The 17,817-nt window shown below is 42.9% G+C and overlaps 1 protein-coding gene across 1 annotated transcript; it reads right to left on the bottom strand.

The window, feature by feature from the left end:
- Positions 1 to 6,090: 6,090 nt before the first annotated feature.
- efna1b (ephrin-A1b) lies at positions 6,091 to 16,821 on the bottom strand. Its single transcript, XM_030749144.1, has 4 exons — positions 16,530 to 16,821; positions 7,737 to 8,032; positions 7,457 to 7,645; positions 6,091 to 7,314 (listed from the first exon to the last, which is right to left on the bottom strand). Exons 1-4 carry the CDS (start codon positions 16,625 to 16,627, stop codon positions 7,193 to 7,195), a joined length of 705 nt encoding a protein of 234 aa, XP_030605004.1. The 5' UTR covers positions 16,628 to 16,821; the 3' UTR covers positions 6,091 to 7,192.
- Between the last annotated feature and the right edge of the window lie 996 nt (positions 16,822 to 17,817).

Genomic DNA, 17,817 nt, shown 5'->3' with positions numbered 1-17,817 from the left:
TCTTTCCTTGAAGGTCATTTCTATATTGATTCAGAACAATTTTATTTCTCTGGCTTATGGTTGATCTTTTTGTTATTAAATCGCAATCCCCTTTCTTTTTGTGACAGTGCGGTTTAATGGAAGCTGCTCCGACTCCTTAAAGTGTTATGCAAACACAACTGTATAGTCTGCCTTTGTTGAGTGACAATTAGACGACTTTTGCACTTTTGAATATAAAAGTATAAAATAAGGGCTAAAGTATCAGACAAGAAAGAATATTAAAATGCAATCACTGGACACTTCATTAGGTACATTAGGCTCTTCAGCATACCTTGGTTGTAATGAATGGTTATTTGAGTTACTGTTGCCTTCCTATCAGCTTGAAGCAGTCTGGCCATTCTCCTCTGACCTCTGGCATCAACAAGGCCTCAGAGAACTACCGCTCACTGGCTATTTTCTCTTTTTCAGACTAAACCCTAGAGATGGCTGTGTGGGAAAATCCCAGTAGATCAGCATTTTATGAAATACTCAGACCAGCCTGTCTGGCACCAACACCCATGCTCCATTCAGTCACTTAAACCACCTTTTTTCCCCCATTCTGATGCTCAGCATGAACTCCAGCAGGTCATCCTGACCATGTCAGTATGCCTAAATGCATTAACAATTAGTTGCACAGGTATACCTAATAATAGTAGATCACAATTTTAAAATCTAAATATTGTTTTTTAGCATAATTTTTATTTACTTTCACAGATACATGTCTTTATCAGAGGGCTGTAATCAGTGTTTTAATTTTGCAAAATAAAATGTCACAGACAGTGAGATAAAACCCTTTATGCTATATTTGTAAGCACTTCAAGTCCTCGAACTGATCTGCAAACTTTGTGAACATATTAATGTTACAGGTCCCAAGTGTCAGGATTACTGCAACAGTAATGTGCGCAATCTTACAGAATAGTTTCGGTGTAGTTTTACCGTACACTGACCTGAAAACAATAGAATAGGAGAGAGCGATGACGACCAGAGCACTGCTGTTCACATCCAGACTGCGTCTGAGGCAGACAGGAGGACCGCCCCCAGACCAATCCAGCGCAATGCCCACTAAACAAAGGTTCCGCTTTGCCACCATTTCTCTCCCATCCACATTAGGACAGAACTCAATACAGGCAGATTAATGCGCCAAAATGCATACAAAATATAATTTGTTCATTTGTTTTCTCTGAAGACAGTATAAATTGCATATGAAAAATATTTCAATGTTACAAAACCCAAAATAATGTGGTGACATTTTTAGGAGCACCACACACTCCCCAACATAAAAGGTGGCTCCCGACACTTTTAAAGTCAGAACTCCTCATTTATAACATGTTAATTACTTGGCTATTACCACAATAACCTTTCTCAAAGAGTCTTTACCTTCAGTACACACATTTCAGTAAACACACTCAGAAGGCATTACAAAAAGGCATTGTCACTGCATAAGGTACAGTCTGATGAGGAGCATAAAGATGTCCTTGTACAGGTTGCATTACCCAAACTTGGCATGACCTATGACTCTCTGTGGCTGGTAAGAAGACTGGCCCATACTGCTGTAGGTAAGTGTCTGAGGTGGTCTCCTTGTCCTTGAAGATCTCCTTAGGGACCCCTCCTGAGCTGGCACTTGCTCCGCCTGCTCAGGACCAACTTCAACCTCAACCTGTTCAGCATCTCTTTCAAGTCCTTGTTCTCTTTGTCCATTGTCATTTTCAAAGTCGTGGTCTTTATTACTTGGCGAAGCAGCGCCTCATCACTGACAGTGGGGTCACCTAAGAGGGTCTTAAGATCTCGGCGAACACTGTCGTACTTCTCCCCTATGCCCTGACAAATGGTGTTGAGGAAGATGCACTGGTTTGTGGATATATCGTACTTAACCACTGAGTCTGGCTGTCTAAGTGAAAACAAGATCTTTTGCTTCAGCCCAATCACTCTATACATGAGCTGCTGAGGTGTCTCGTTTTCGTGCTGTTTAGCACATATTAAATCTTGAAAGAGTTCTGTGCTACTCTTCTCACCTAAGTGAGACTGCAGGAAACTTTTGAGCTCAGGAACTGTGAGATCGTCTTTTATTGTTAACATATCTCGGAAGTTACCTGGCCTAATAGCACGTAACACTTCTCTTATTACTTCACTGGGAGTGTGATTCTCCCTGAGACCCTCATCGATCTGCTTACAGATGTTATTGTAACTTAGTTCTGATGTTGTGACACTAATCATTCCCCCATGCACTTTAAACTCTTTGCGGGACAGCAGCGGCAGATCTTTCATGGCTATCATGCTCTCACCGCTGTGACTTGGCGCAGTCCTTGGGTGAGAAAGTGAATGCTGTGGTGAGCATGGCTGTTGCTGATGTTGAAGAGTTGGGAGAAGTGGGTCCCCTATGCTCCGGGGAACTGATGGTTGATTCACCTGCTGGTTAGGAGGCTGATTGGTGAGAGCTGGTGTCGCATTTTGTTTCCCTGGGTCTGGGGAGGCTGCTGTGGACAGAGCTTGGTTCAGCCGGGCTTGAATACTGTCATAATGGGCTAATAATGTCTGTATATCTATGTCACCATCACCCTCTTGCGGGTGGACAGGAGGAATGGCCTGCTCACTTGTACTGTCTTCAGCTCCTAGGGACACTGCATTGTGACCACGACCCGCCACGGTCCCATCTATGATGCATTCTAGTCTCCTTAGCAACGACAAGCCCTGGTCCTCCCGGCCCAGGATTGTTGGACATGTCAGGTAGTTAGTCAGATACTCAACGCAACTTTCTTCGTCATTTTGAGTCAACTGGCTGGAATCAAGTCCTTCAACTTCTCCAAGAGAAGTTGCGATCAGGTGAGCTTCACTGGCTGTTAACTGGTGTAACTTTTTCTTGATACTCCAAAGTAGTTGTTTTCTCTCACCAGACGATATCTTGCTGACCCCGGCTGCTTGGGTCTGCAGTGCTGCACTACCTGTAGGCTGGTACACCATTTCTACTGGTTACTAGCCTCCAGAGGTGGGAAGTAACGAAGTACAAATACTTCGTTACTGTACTTAAGTAGATTTTTTAGGTATCTGTACTTTACTTGAGTATTTATTTTTCTGAGTACTTTTTACTTTTACTCCCTACATTTTTACACAAGTATCGGTACTTTCTACTTCTTACATTTTCAAAACAGACTCATTACTTTTTAACACGTCAGGGAGAAGTTTGCGTTTTCGGTCAGTGCGCCGTCAAACATCAAGCGATCTGAGCCGGAGGAATATTAACATATAAGAGACAATCGTACTGGCGTATCCTCCATCTTATCGGGTACAAAGGGATTAAATACACAAACCCATGTAATTAATGTCTCATTTATAGCGCTATAATCAGGGGTCATAGTGGGCCGGACCGAATCCGTAAGTTATGCTCGCGGCACATGAACAGCTTAGCTAGCGCTACTGAAGAGGAGCGAGCATGAAGGGAGTAACGTGTGGCAGGTAAATGCAACGTTTTTAAATGCTCAACAAATATCAGCAAACACACAAAGTGTGTGCAGTTTGTCACACAGTGTGTCTGCTAGCTAAAAGAAGAGCTGCTGTATTTCAGGGAGAGCAAAGAGAGAGATGTTCACTCAGAGATGGAGAAAGAGGACAGGAGAGGAAGAAGAGAGGTTAGAATTAAAGGTAAGGACTGGAAAATAAACTGAAGTATGCTGACTTTGTGTTATTCAAAGATTGTATGAAAATACTGCAGTTTAGTGTGTAATAAACAGGTCAGCTTGTTGTACTGTATTTACAGTAAAGCTCTGTGTTGGTGCACTTTGTGTTCATGGTCGGAGTTACAGGTTACATCAGTGCAGCAGAGATGAGTTTGAATCAAAGCTGCTGATGCTGAGATTCATTCACTGAGTCCAACATTTCTACAGCCTGTATGCTGTCAGTGTAGGGGATGGAGATCAGCTCAGATAGCTGTGAAATACTGGGTTACATCTTTGTGAGTTCAGTTCATCCACACAGAGCAGTAAACCTCAGAGCAGCAGCAGCAGGTCAGCTGATCACAGCCTGCACACCAACATCATTTACTGGAGCTCACAATAGAAAGTTGTGATTCTTCTCCCCATGCAGAGCCACTACAGCTGATCTTAGGGTTCCTCCAGCTTCTGAATCCCACTGTAACCCCTGAGTATCCTCATGTTTGTGTTTAGGTGGAGACACAGTCACCCTCTGCTATGGAGGACACAGAGAATAGAGCTGTGTTTAAATTCCCTTTCACAGTTTGTGATTCAGTACATTCATTAGAATTAAAATTTAGATGGAATAACGTTTGTGTTCTCATGTATTATTTTATATTATTACAATAATATACAATAAGGTTCAGTTAGCTTTACACAAAAATAGCAGGTAGAAACATCCTCCAAAGAGCTACTTTTACTTTCTTACTTTGAGTAAATTTCAGAGCCTGTACTTTTTTACTTTTACTTAAGTAAAGAAGTTGAACCAGTACTTCGACTTTTACCAAAGTATTTTTTAACACAAGTGCTTGTACTTCTACTTAAGTACAGAATGTCAGTACTTTTGCCACCTCTGCTAGCCTCTCCGTTGCACACTGGGTCACCCCTGGCTCCGAGAACATGTAGCACGAGAGGTCCTTGCGGTCAATATCACTGGATCAGCGACAGCCCGTAGACATGTGGCGTGCTGATACCGGACGAGCCCCCACGATCTGTTACAGGTCCCAAGTGTCAGGATTACTGCAACAGTAATGTGTGCAATCTTACAGAATAGTTTCGGTGTAGTTTTACCGTGCACTGACCTGAAAACAATAGAATAGGAGAGAGCGATGACGACCAGAGCACTGCTGTTCACATCCAGACTGCGTCTGAGGCAGACAGGAGGACCGCCCCCAGACCAATCCAGCGCAATGCCTACTAAACACAGGTTCTGCTTCGCCACCATTTCTCTCCCATCCACATTAGGACAGAACTCAATACAGGCAGATTAATACGCCAAAATGCATACAAAATATAATTTGTTCATTTGTTTTCTCTGAAGACAGTATAAATTGCATATGAAAAATATTTCAATGTTACAAAACCCAAAATAATGTGGTGACATTTTTAGGAGCACCACATTAAACTAACTCTGAAAAATGTCAAATTTCTAGTGTTTAGTTTTACTTAACTGGAAAACTGAAGGAAGTTTACTTGTAATTTTTGCTTTTGGTTTACAGTATTTACACAGCTAAAGGTCTTCAAAAACTCTTCCACTACTGGGATTATTTTTTTTTATTTTGAAGCATACATTTACTTTTTTCACATAATGCCTGACATAATGTTGAACTGAGACATCAAAGCTGTGGCTGCTGCCATATTTAATCCATCCCATCAGGCACAGTTGAACGATGTCCTGCTTTATTCTACTGTACACATGTGTGGGTGCAGCGTTGCACAAGACACCTGAGATTCTGTGATCATCTGCATTGAATTTAAGCTATGACGTTATCACGGAAAAGCAAACAGCTCAGTTTTATGTTCTGATTTTGAGCGTGTTCTGATGTTGTGCGGTTTTACATCGAACGGCGATTTTTGACAGTTTTCAGTCATCTCTGGGGTTTGTTTTCTCCTCATTCCAACATACAGCTGTGTAGACGGATGTCCAGCTTTACCTCAAAAGGCGATGTTCAGAGAAGTAAAAGAAAGGGCAAAAACAGGGCAAAAAAAAAAAGAGTGAAAGCGTATGAGCGAGGAGGTGAGAGTGACACGTTCACACCCAGCTGTCAGTTTGCTTATGGGCCTCCTTCCCTCTGGGTTCTTGCAGTTTTTTTTTTTTTTTGTCCCTCTCTCAGTCCTTGTTTGGTTTTGAGCCTGAAATCTAAGCCTGAATATGCAGTATCACAGGGGGATGAAAGCAAGAGAGGGCAGAGAGGATGAGAGGTTGGGAAAGACATGGGGGTGGAAATGTGGAGACGGACAGAGGATAGATGGCTTTGCCAAAATATTGTGTCATCCGTCCAAATCTCCATGATCTCAGTGGGGTTATCAAGATCCAAAATAGGTTATTGCCAATATGAATTTCAACATAGCTGATAAAAAACAGACAGACCTTTTTTTTTTTGATTACATCACATTTTTATTTCACTCAAGAGTTTCCACATCTTAAAACAAGTTTCATATAGTTTTCTCTATGTACAAATGTACATATAAACATTTACAAAATGACGCAAGCGTGTTTAACAAGAAAAACAAAACAAAAAATACAAATGCATTCTGGGAAATACCTTCAGCTTGAGGTTTGATGATGTGCAAGTGGGACGACATCTGCAAACATCAGCCAGTGTACCGCGATACAGTCGAGACAGTAGAAACGAGTGAATACGTACTGAAAATGCTGAGGTTGCAATCTTTGTTTTGTTCAGTGGCTCTCAACACTGGGTCACGACACCTCCATTAATGAGGACTTAAGAAAAAATAAATATCACTGCATCTTATTTTTAATATCTGCATGTTGTTAGTTCTTGGAATATATTTTAAATCATAATCACATGAAAACTTTTATAAGCATGAGCACCAATAGGCATCACTAAAAGCCAGAAATTGGGGTGAGAACCACTGTTAGAGAATTTGTTTTCTCAGGTTGCGCTACAATTGAAAACATGTCGGATACCTTTAGAAATGTGGAGCAATATAACAAGGAGTTGAGTGCAACACAACATGACAAATATCCTACATTATCCTACATACTGTGGCAGTTGCCTACAACAATACACAATATCAATAATTTCTCTACATGTAGAGGAAGAAAAAGAGAGCTCTGTAATGCAATGCACAGTTGTACCAATGTTCTGAAAATCTGATGACACATGACAGTGAGGATAATGCGATCTTGCTGCCGTCAATTTAACAAAGCGTTTGGTTCGTTCTGTTTGCGGTTTTGTTCATAATGACTGAAAAAAAAAATGTGCATCTTAAATGATCATAAATGAGAATTTCCATCCTCAAAATAAAGTAAAAAAAAAAAAAAAAAAAAGTCTCTGAGGTCCTCTTCTTTTGGAGCGATCCACGTTCCACATTCACACAAAGAAACACATCAAGCACACACTGAACAACACACACTGTCCATGCTTGTATAAAAAAAAATCTGTATAAAAAGAATCTCTGATCGTTCATGTCCTGATGACCGGCATCAGGTTAGTATTGTCTCTGTTATGGCATCCTGACCAGCCTTACTGCAGCATCAGGGCTAATAAGACCGGGATCAGGGTAAAAAGGAGTGACAGAGAGACCAGCTGCGCTGCAGAGCTGCCGATACTCCTCTGGACATTTGGCTCCATCACAGCAGGGTCATCTGAGAGAAAAGACGGGAGGGACCGTTAGGACAGGATTTCATCATTCAGGAATGGTAAACACACCCAGCTGAGCTGGTTTTAGTCACGCCACCGCTGTGATTATTTTCTATGTCTGGAATCTATTTTTTAAAGAATCCTCACCTGCTGGGAGACGGTTAGAGGGGTTGTGAACTCCTCCTGTAGCAAGGAACTTCACTTTTTCTCCATCTAAGTTTTTTTCTGTTTCATGCACTTTGGATTTGTCATAGTGATTCTTTCCAGAGCCTTTATGGCCAACTACATCCACTCTCAGCCGCAGACAGTCTTTCCCATGGTGATGCATCGGCTTGGCTGAAAAAGGTAAAAAGGGGGAAATGTTTAACACAAGGAACCAAACCATAGACGAATGAATAGAAATATCATTTTCATTAAATATACTTACAGATATAATAATAGCTCTCTCCCTGCCTGAACTCCTTGCCCAGAGTGAAAGGCGTGAAGCGCTGAAACTTCTCGGAGAATTTTTCTGGAGCATGGGGAGCAAAGGGCCGTGAGCACTCCCAGCGGAGCTGATCGAAGGAGTGAGGCTTGCACACCTCGTAGTCCTCTCTCTCCACCATGTACAGCACATAGCGCTCAGCTGCATGCGATGACACCTCGCCGTGGGTGTAGTGAGGGCAGATGATGTCCAGATAGTCATTGATGCGCACTTCCACTGTATACTCATCCCACTGGAAGCTGCAGGGAGACAGAAAGAGACAGGAGGTTACTGACAAATGTCCTCACCCATTTTCCAAACTGAATAACAGAGGCGGAGCTCATCTGCTGGTTTCATTTACGTGTCCAAGACACACCCGACGATGCATATTATCTGCTGTATCTGTTAAGGAAAGTGACGAGGACTAATTAAACACAGACACGTGCAGCAACAGAGAACGGCCGTAGTGACATGAAAAACTTGAATAAACACACAATTAAAGCTGGCCGATGGCGTGTGAGGATGTGTTTTTCTGTTTGCTTGTGCAAACCTGTCTCAGTAACAGAATTAGAAAGAGGCTGATCAGGCTGGACTTGTTCATTTTGTTTTTGGAGGAGAAAACACACCCAGAATCGTACACAGCCCTAACACCATCCCACACACCTTTCCTTCTCGCTTCCCTTCAGGTGAAATTTACCTCTCACCTGCTTACAACTAAATTGTAAATGACAGCTCAGCCCCCACAGCCTGTTTTTTTTTTCCCCCACTTTCTCTTTCGGCCCACTCTCCTCTCTGCACAGCTCAGTGAGTCTTTCTGTCAAGTGTTTTTAAATTGTTTTCTGTTTTCTGTCTCATTTATTTCTTCACCTGAATGTTTGTCCATCTGTGGCGAAGCTCCTGTTGTGACTTTTCTGGCTAATTTGCTGTCTCTATCTCTATCTTCTTTTTCTCTGATTTCATCAAAGACACAGACAGACTAGGTGGGGAGCAAGACTATCTCGCTCTCCCTTCTCCTTTTCATCTTTACCCTTCATTTAGTTTTATGGCTCCTTTTAAGCCTCTCAGGCTCCTTTTTGCTCACTTCCTATGCTTGCTTCGCCCCGGGTGTCCTAATGAAGTATGGAGACATGGTAGAAAATAAGTATATTTTCTGTAGAGTCTCACTGCACATTAGTGATGGCAATGTGTAGCAAGAATATAAAAAGGGAGCCCTGTTAAAGTTTGACAATTGTAAAACTTACTTATTGTTAAAAAGAAGCTACTACTCCATTAGGAGCAGATTTACTGGCGCAAAGGGGGAAACAGATTTTAAGGAACTCTAACCTTTCAGTTTCATCATGTGTGCGATGTGCAGTTGGCCTGCATGTTAATTTAACTAAAAGCTCAGCCAAAAACCAGGAGGTGAAGAAAGACTGATATTTGCGTATTACTTCCATGACATCCTCGGGGATAAAAACTCTAATCCTCAAATTCAATCTGTGCTTAAATCGAGCAGCTGCTTGTGGATGTTTGTGTTTCACATGTTGCACAGAGTGAAAGTGACAAGAAAACAACCCCTGTTGATGTGTGTCCTGTCATCAAAACTTGAGACAAGGTGGCTCTGAGCCTCTCCCCCTTCTTCCCCTCCCGTTGTTGTGGCTCCTGCTAGGACCCCCCCCCGGCCAAGTCACAGACACACTGGCTCCAAATGAAAACCTCTAACCCCTGTCTTCCTGTTTCTGTGTGTGTGTGTGTGTGTGTGTGTGTGTGTGTGTGTGTGTGTGTGTGTGTGTGTGTGTGTGTGTGTGCGTGCGTGTGTGTAATTGTTTGTGTGTATTGTGTACGTGTGTGTCTAAGGGTTAGTGCTAACCTACCTGTCAAAACATGCTTTGTCAGCTGAGCACAGCTCTATACTTGTTTTCCAGGGCTAATAAGCTGATCACTACCCAGAGCTTTCTCTCTGAAAAGGCTCTTTGTTGGTGAGTACACTTCTGTGCAGGTGTGTATGCCATTGTTTATGTGTTTGTGTGCGAGTGTGTGTCCTAGGTCTACAAGGGCAAGTGCTTTAGTGAAATGAAAAGAAACATCTGTAGCAGCCTAATTAGCCAAATAAGCTGCGCCTCTCATGTTGTTCGCCTGTACTGTTTTCTTCAGTCAAACCAGTAATAACAGGGCTGAGCAAAACAAGACGTTTGGAGGTCTCTAGTGGGTCCCTCTGAAGTAAAGAGTAGTTTTGAATTGTATAGGATAGACCTTTTTCCCACACTGTGTCCTTGTTAGTGGTCTGGCCGACCTCCACGTGAGAACAGGCTTGTCAAAAGGCAACAAAACAGATAGATTCTGTTGCCAATTTCATTCACGGCTCATGCTTTTAAGAAAACTCTCCTTTTATCCTTCTCTTCACCTCCTCATTTCCCCTCCTCCTCTCCGCCATTGGTCTAGCTAATTAAAAGCTGTTAGGGGTCTGGGGCCAATGTGTTCTCCTGAAAAGGAGGGGAGGAGGAATGAATGGGATGTAATTATACCCTTTCCCTCCCCAAAGACAGAATGCCTGAAGGCTACTGGGCCCCTTCAACTCCTCTACCTTAACCCCTGTGGAGCTTTCACTACCCTGGCTTCTGTGTATGTGTCTAATGAGTGTCCCAACGCCTGATGGGTGGTTTGGTGATACTTTCTCAATTTTTCATATTTATTTAAAGTTCAATTCATGTTTTCTTTTCTTTATATGACCACAAATCAAGGATGGGGGGAAATCCCAGCCTATTCATGCCCACTGAGTTCACGCTGTCTTTAACTCCTCCATCCTCTTTACGCTCTCTGACTTTACGTCTTCATTCATCAAAGCTCTGCGCTCTAGCATCTCCCCACGTCTAGGACTCGCCTCTGACTGGCAGTTCTCAGGGAAGTGAGAGTCGCATTAATGTGATAACTATGTCCTCTGCAAGACGGAGAGCCAGGTGTGTGAGTTGAAGCAAACCTACTTTCCACAGAGCATCTTCTTCTTCTTCCCTTATATTGGTTTGTGTGTTTCAGCGTTTTCAAGGGAGGGGGATTCTCTAAAGACCCCTTATCCAGGGCATCTCATGCCCCGGGCTTATGAGCACATCTGTTTATTAAGGTCTATTGGAGCCTCTTGTGTGTTTTCTTGCATGCGACTGAGGTATGGGTAAACAGCAAAGGTTGAAGGTGGTTCCAGTCTTTCTTCTCTGCAGGTCGTTCCTCACTACAGAGCTACTCCACCTTTTGCGTCCGAGGCTAAGGTGTATGTGTTGTGATAATATAAAACAGAACAGTTCTTACTGCTTATTACTGTAGGTGACGTGTTCAACACTTTTCTTCTCTGAAGTCTTGCAATTATCTTTGCTCTGCTCTTGTTCTTTTTTTTTTTCCCCTACCATCCTCCCCCCAATTTCCTTTCTCCCTTCTATGGTCCTTCCCACCATTTGTCCCATGAGCTCACTCTGGGCTCACTCAAACTACTGACACAAGAACTCTGTCTTTCACTGTCTGTCTAGGGAACGCTGGAAACTGGCAGCCAGGTCAAAGGGTTAGAGTTCAGGGTCACCACTTCTCACCAGAACTAGCATCCGAGTCAGCACTGAAGATATATGCATCAAACACACACGAAACACACTCACGGAGAGAGTCAGCATGTCTGAAACATCAAACGCATGCACCACCCCGCCCCTCTTCTTCCATTTGCTCCACAGGTAATCAGTAGTAAGTGTACACACGCAGGAATGTCACAATGAAGGGGCGCTGCGGTTCAGATCGTTTACCGTGTTCTCATAAGGAACGCTCGTCAAATTTCCAGCCTCTCTCTTACACGCTTTTACTTTGAGGTGTACACTCAATACCCGATTAATTTGCTGCGGTATGACAGATTCACACCTCCTTTCACACGGGCTGAGGAGCTGTCAGTGGTTCTAATGGGTTTAGCTGCTCACCAGTGGGCTGCTCCATTAGAGCCAATCTAATATAAAATGAAAAGTCTTCCCATATTACTGCAGCTTCCTGTGTAATCTACCCTCATTCTTTCTATATCTCATTGTCTTGCAATTAAAAAAAAAAAAAAAGCCAAGAGGGAAATCTTCCTCCACTATGCGCTAATACAACCTGATGTCCATAACATGATTAAAATTTAAGTTTCAAGAAATGTGTGTTCATATATGAGGCAATCCCTTTGGCCCCTGTTGGATGGGAGCCTTTAAAACTGTCAACAATGGCCTTTCCCACTTATTCAGTTCTAAAGTTTTTCCCTCCCTTCATCCATCACTGTCCAGCCTCTCCTCCCTCTATCTGCCTCTCTTTTATTCTTGCAAATTTAACCCCCGACCCCCCCCCCCCCCCCCCCACACACACACACACACACACACCCTTCATCTTCTATTTGTCCTGTCTCTTAATGCTGACATAATATACCAGAGCTCTTCATCCAGGCTAATTTCTCAACACAAATCCCTTTCACCCTTCTCTCACCCTGCACCCAGGCCTCTATCCTTCCTCCTTTCTGCCTGGTCCTCTCCTTTTCGGTAGCCTCCTATTCTGTCTGTGATGAATAGAAAAAGGCCAAATGGTATCATGCTTGGTTTAATATGCTGGAGGTCATGCAGAGTTAATCTGTTGGTCCGTTTAGCTGAGACAGAGAGAGGACAAGTTCAGTAACTTCTAAGAATTTACATAAAATATTCAACTTTTTTATATAAGCAAGTTTTGAATTAACTGATGCAAAACAAACCATCCTCAAGTACAAGAGCTGAAGTCCCTCTGCTGGTGATTCAGCCTTTAAGGGGTGCTAGTGAGCTTCAAGTGGGCAGCAATGCCATGGTATGCCTGAAATTCTATGAATGAGCAGTGTACACATACGCACGCTTGCCCATGCTTAGTATGATAACACCGGGTGAAGGCAGGCCTCTCTAAAGTTAGCAGAACTGTGGCTGAGAGGTGCTCCATCCTGCTCTGATGGAAAACTACTGGGGCAAAAACAGAGGAAGGTCTGTGAGAATGAGGGGGACTGGTATAGAAAGGGGAGGGGGGGGGAGAGGAAATCTGGACTACAGATAAGGAACCAAGAGGAAGACCAGAGAGTAAAACAGATGATTCTGCAGACGTGATGCAAAAAAAACAAAAACAAAAACAAAAAGCAACAACAATATATACTGTTGTTGTAAACTATAGTAACTAAATAACCCCAGGTGCTTCAGTGCGATCATGTGTGAAGATATGTGAGAACATTTATAAGCACGTTAGGTAAGAGGACAGTTATATCAGCAGGGAATATGCACAAAGCCTCCTGATAATGATGGGACAGGAATCATAAAAAGCTAAATTGAGATACTGCTGGAAATTGATTGTTCTGATGGATCCCATTTGGGAGATTACAGTGGGAATGAGGCAATGTGACAAATACAAGTTTTAAGTAACTTACATACTACATACATCATAACAATTACCCAGTAATCCACATACACACAAACACACAAAGAAACAGAAAAACAGAGAGGAGTTACATCACAGGATCCCAGGGGTATATACATAGAATAAATATTCCAGGATGATGGGTTTTGTGTCTAGTGTTTTGGGTCAGATGGTCAGATTACATGCCGTCTGTACTTGATGTTGGACTGTGTGCGTGCGTGTGTGTGTGTGTGTGTGTGTGTGTGTGTGTGTGTTCCCATTCTGGTGAGATTACAGTCCAACAACCAGCCGTGAAGGGATGAATAATGAGCAAAAATAGAAACAGAGAGAGAGAGAGAATGAAGTGTGTAATATCTCGGATTTAAAGGGAGGTGGGAGTACATTGACCCCGTTCACCTAAAACTCCAGGCAACATGTACAGGCAGGCCTGGCTGCATCAATAACAGTGAAGGCAGGCTGAGCCAGACACAGGCTGAGATAAACAGAATATTATATTACACCAAACTCCTGATAAAGATATTTGCACAGATAGCAGAGGCATGGGACACAGACCCAGGCCACTGGAGATGGATGAAGGCAGCCAAATAACTCAGATATTAAAGATTAAAAGGATGCAGTGGAGTAGTGTGCTAGTATCATCCATATTTGGATTGAAAAAGAGGCGATCTTGAATCTGCTCGAATCAGTAAGTAGAGAGAAAAAGAGGGCTTGAGGCTAGCGGCCAGTCTGGGAGAAGACCCAGCTGTTAAAAGAAAGGAGTAGGAGTAGAGAGATGGAGAGGGGAAGAGACAGGTACAAGGGAGAGAAACACACACACATACGCACACTCATGCACAGCTGACAGTTGAGTATAGTAACAGCGAGGTGGAATGCTGGCTGTAGCTAATATTAACAGCCAAGACCTCCCTCTTGCCCCCCAGTGTGTGTAAGTCTGAGTCACACATTTATCATGTCTCGGTAAGGCTGCTTACGGTAACGGCCACACCCTGTTTTGCTTTGACACTGAGACACGTGAACTCCAAGGCCCAGAAACAATCATGTACTCTTAGTTCACAACAAAAATATAATGGCTTCCTGTTAAAAGCCAGGAAGTTAAATCTCCCTCTCTCTCCCTCTGTTTCTCTCTCTCTCACACACACACACACACACACACACACACACACACACACACACACACACACACACACACACACACACACACACACACACTAATAAAGCTGGCACAGGTAGAGACAAGTAGCGTAAAAACAAGACTGGACCAGACAGGGAAAAACATGCCTCTTCACCTGTCGTGTAAGTAAATGACACGCAAACAAAAACACTGAATCAAGTCCCTAAAAAGACCTGAAGTGAGGGATTAAGCAATAATCATTAAGTCACGCCAGTGAGCTGGCAAACGTACACACACAGACTGTATTAAGAGGTAAACACGCACACCTAAGCCGTTACCAGTTGCTCCACATCTCCATATGAGTGGGCAGACTACTGCCATCTGGTCACTGTCCTCCACCTAAAACAGATCACTGCTGCTCGCAATCCTACCAAGAATCAATTAGCATCAATTATCCACGGCCCGCTTCCGCCAAAGGTCAATGATGGATCTACTTAATCCTCTGAGCAGGTGACTGATAGATCACTGGGGACAGTTGTAGGCAGGTGGGCTTTTAGTCAGGCTGCAGAGAAAGGAGGAGTGAGTGAGTCGGGGGATGGCGATGTAGAGGGGGAGTCTCAGACTGAAGCGTAATAGAGACCAGACTGTAAAATGTGAGAAAAATACAAATAAAAATAAGTGGAATGCAGAGGCCAGTGAGATGGGGTTTAGCTCCTCCAAAAACCTGTTACTATTAATCTGTGAAAATGTGTTTTAGAGACAGACAATAAAAAAGTGAATAAGTGGCAGAGTAGAAGCAGAATATATCCACAAGTGTCTCTGATCCATTAATTCTTCTATAAAGTCTATGTTTAGCCATGTAGCACATTTGGGATTAGTGCTATATTGTGATTTTTTCTTCTAGTTATGCAACTAATGTACTGGAGCAAAAATAGTGCAGATTTGGATTAGAGACAACAGACATAAGATCTGACTTTGTATTAGACCACCTTAATCTCTCTCTCTGCCTTCTTTTTCCCCCAGCCTTTCTTATTTGAAGTAAGCCCCGGAGATCCAGTTTCTGTCCTTTATGTGGAACTGACCAGAGGACTCTGGTTACACGTTCCCTTCTGTGAAGTTACCTTTACCTTATGTCCCACCTGAACTAGACTTCCTGACCTCAGTTTGGGGTGACTCAGGTGTAAAACGCAGGTGGGTCAAACGTAGGCAGTTGAGTCACACAAGTCATGACACAAACACTACTCGTGACGACAGGACTTTTCCATTAGACTTCTTATCCAATTATCAGCACAATTGTTTTCCATGCTGCAGGGCTCTTTTTAGCCCCGTGTCTATTAACATTGTTAAAGGGCAGTTAGAGAGCCAGTAATGTAAGCTAATCAGGCTAAAAAGCCATAATGGCTTCTGCCCTTGTTTCTTCTCTGTGGCGGATTTTAATCGACCTATCTCGGCAGCAGAAAGCAGAGCGTCCTTCTGTTTCAGCTTGGTTTTAAAATTATACCGTCTTTCAAACGTCGGGATCACCCGCTCCACGCTAAAAGCTCAATAAATCGCGCTGCGATATGTCAGCCCCGATCGATCCCGCTGAGTGGTCGGATAGCATTACATTTCTGACCTCAAAACAAACTAATCAGCATTATGCGCCTCTCTCTGTGTGACTCACGCGCACTCGCTAGCTCTCCTCTGAGATGAAAAACCTCTTTAAACTGCCTGATGCGGTATCTTTGTGAATCTATTAGGGAATTAACTCATGTGATTCATTTTTATTGGTTAATAGAGTCATCTTTCCATGACACGCACACTGCACACAGGTGCAGACCCTACAGACGGCACTGGCCAAGTTCATACTCGTCAGTCTATTTTTTACTATTAGAGTATGTCCGCGTCTGTGTGTTGCGGTTAAATATAGTGACGAAGCTGTCCAGGCACTTGCTCACAATCTTCTGCTTTTACATCCATCTGCTGCTGTATGGTATAACACACTAAAGACAATTTTCTAAAGTCATATAGATCTTTAATTGACATATGAATGAAAGAGGCAAGCCTGAGCAGCCTAAGCCAGTGGATGCTCAGATGTAGGATGAGACTTTACATGTGTCAAACTTAAGAAAGTAGGATGTTACAATTCTCCTCTGGAGACAACGGGAAACACACACAGTGTGACTGACCCAGTACATCACTCACTCGACTTCCCATGATGCACAGAAAATCGCCTACAATTATACACCAAAGCACAGAGCGGCACTTACTTCGGGTTCGAGCTGTTCCAGTAGACGCTGTGTCTCTCCGCGGAGGCAAACCAAGAACTGATGGTCAGCACCAAACACAGCAGACACGCCACATCCATAGCTTCTCTTCTCCAAAGGAACAAGGAGCAAGTTAAGGTGGTAACTGGCGTTTAAATGACTTCACTTATCAAAGATGTTAAAACGCGTAAATACGCGCACGGAAACCAACCGAGGATTTTACGCTCCGTGTGTAGTAAGTAGAGCAAAGTGACGCTTCTCACCACGCGCTGTTCTAAGTCTTGACTGGTTCACAGGAGCGCAACTTGTCTGTTTTGTGTGACAGAGGCTCCACCCCATTGAGGTGCCGCCAGTAATCGGAATACCCGCAGCACTCACTGGAGGCGCGTCCTCCGGCTGCTCAAAACAAAAGCCTCACTCTAGCCATAGTATAACATTGATAATATTATAGAAACGAAACTAAATCTAAGAATGGTTTTAATTTGTTCAAGAAAAAAAGATGGCAGAAAATGCCACCTTACTGTGTTTTAAAAACCCACATAAGCGTTATCAACAGAAGTACCCAATAATGTTTCAGTCTGTGTTATACCACGTTATTATGGATCATAATTACCTCTGCATTATCATGTAAGCAGTACTTCATTACTGTGGTTGTTTGCCATTATTTTAACTGACTCGTTCAAAAAAATACTTTTGGCTTAACTCATGATCATGCTAAAACTAAGCATCTGTCCTGTACATCCATTCTCTGCCGCTTATCCTGTTCAGGGTCGGGGGGGGGTTGGAGTCTATAGGGTGAGAAAGGTCCTGTACATAAAACAGCAATCTGATAAATAACTACTAACCAGCTATAAAGAAACTGCAGTGAATGTAGAAATGTTGAATTAAAGTACAAGTACTCCCAGCCTACAAGATTAGTACTGTACTTATTTATTTCCCATAACTAAAAATTTAGCTAAGAATTCAAGTAGATTCATGCAGATACTAGGCTATGTCAGCATCTGTTGTTCTGTTTTTTTAGGTTGTCGTTCTTGTGTAATACTGTTACGTGTCACTCTGAGGTGGTGGTATTTTTCTTTGTGATGTCCCTTGCAGTTCTAGGCACTGTGTTTAGTTGCTGGATTGTTATTACTCATTGTTACCCAATTTGTTTACTGAGCTGTACACATACTGCAGCAAAAAGGTTGCCTTGACACAACTTTTAGAAATAAATATCGTGTATTAAAGATCATTTGGATTTGATTGTTTTTCTAGTTGATCACTTGAGAATGCTCTGCAGAGAGCTGCACAG

This window comes from Archocentrus centrarchus, chromosome 16, assembly GCF_007364275.1.
Source record: "Archocentrus centrarchus isolate MPI-CPG fArcCen1 chromosome 16, fArcCen1, whole genome shotgun sequence".
Lineage (NCBI taxonomy): Eukaryota > Metazoa > Chordata > Actinopteri > Cichliformes > Cichlidae > Archocentrus > Archocentrus centrarchus.
The sequence above is the reverse complement of the archived record's forward strand: the minus strand, read 5'-3'. Positions and strand labels throughout refer to the sequence as shown.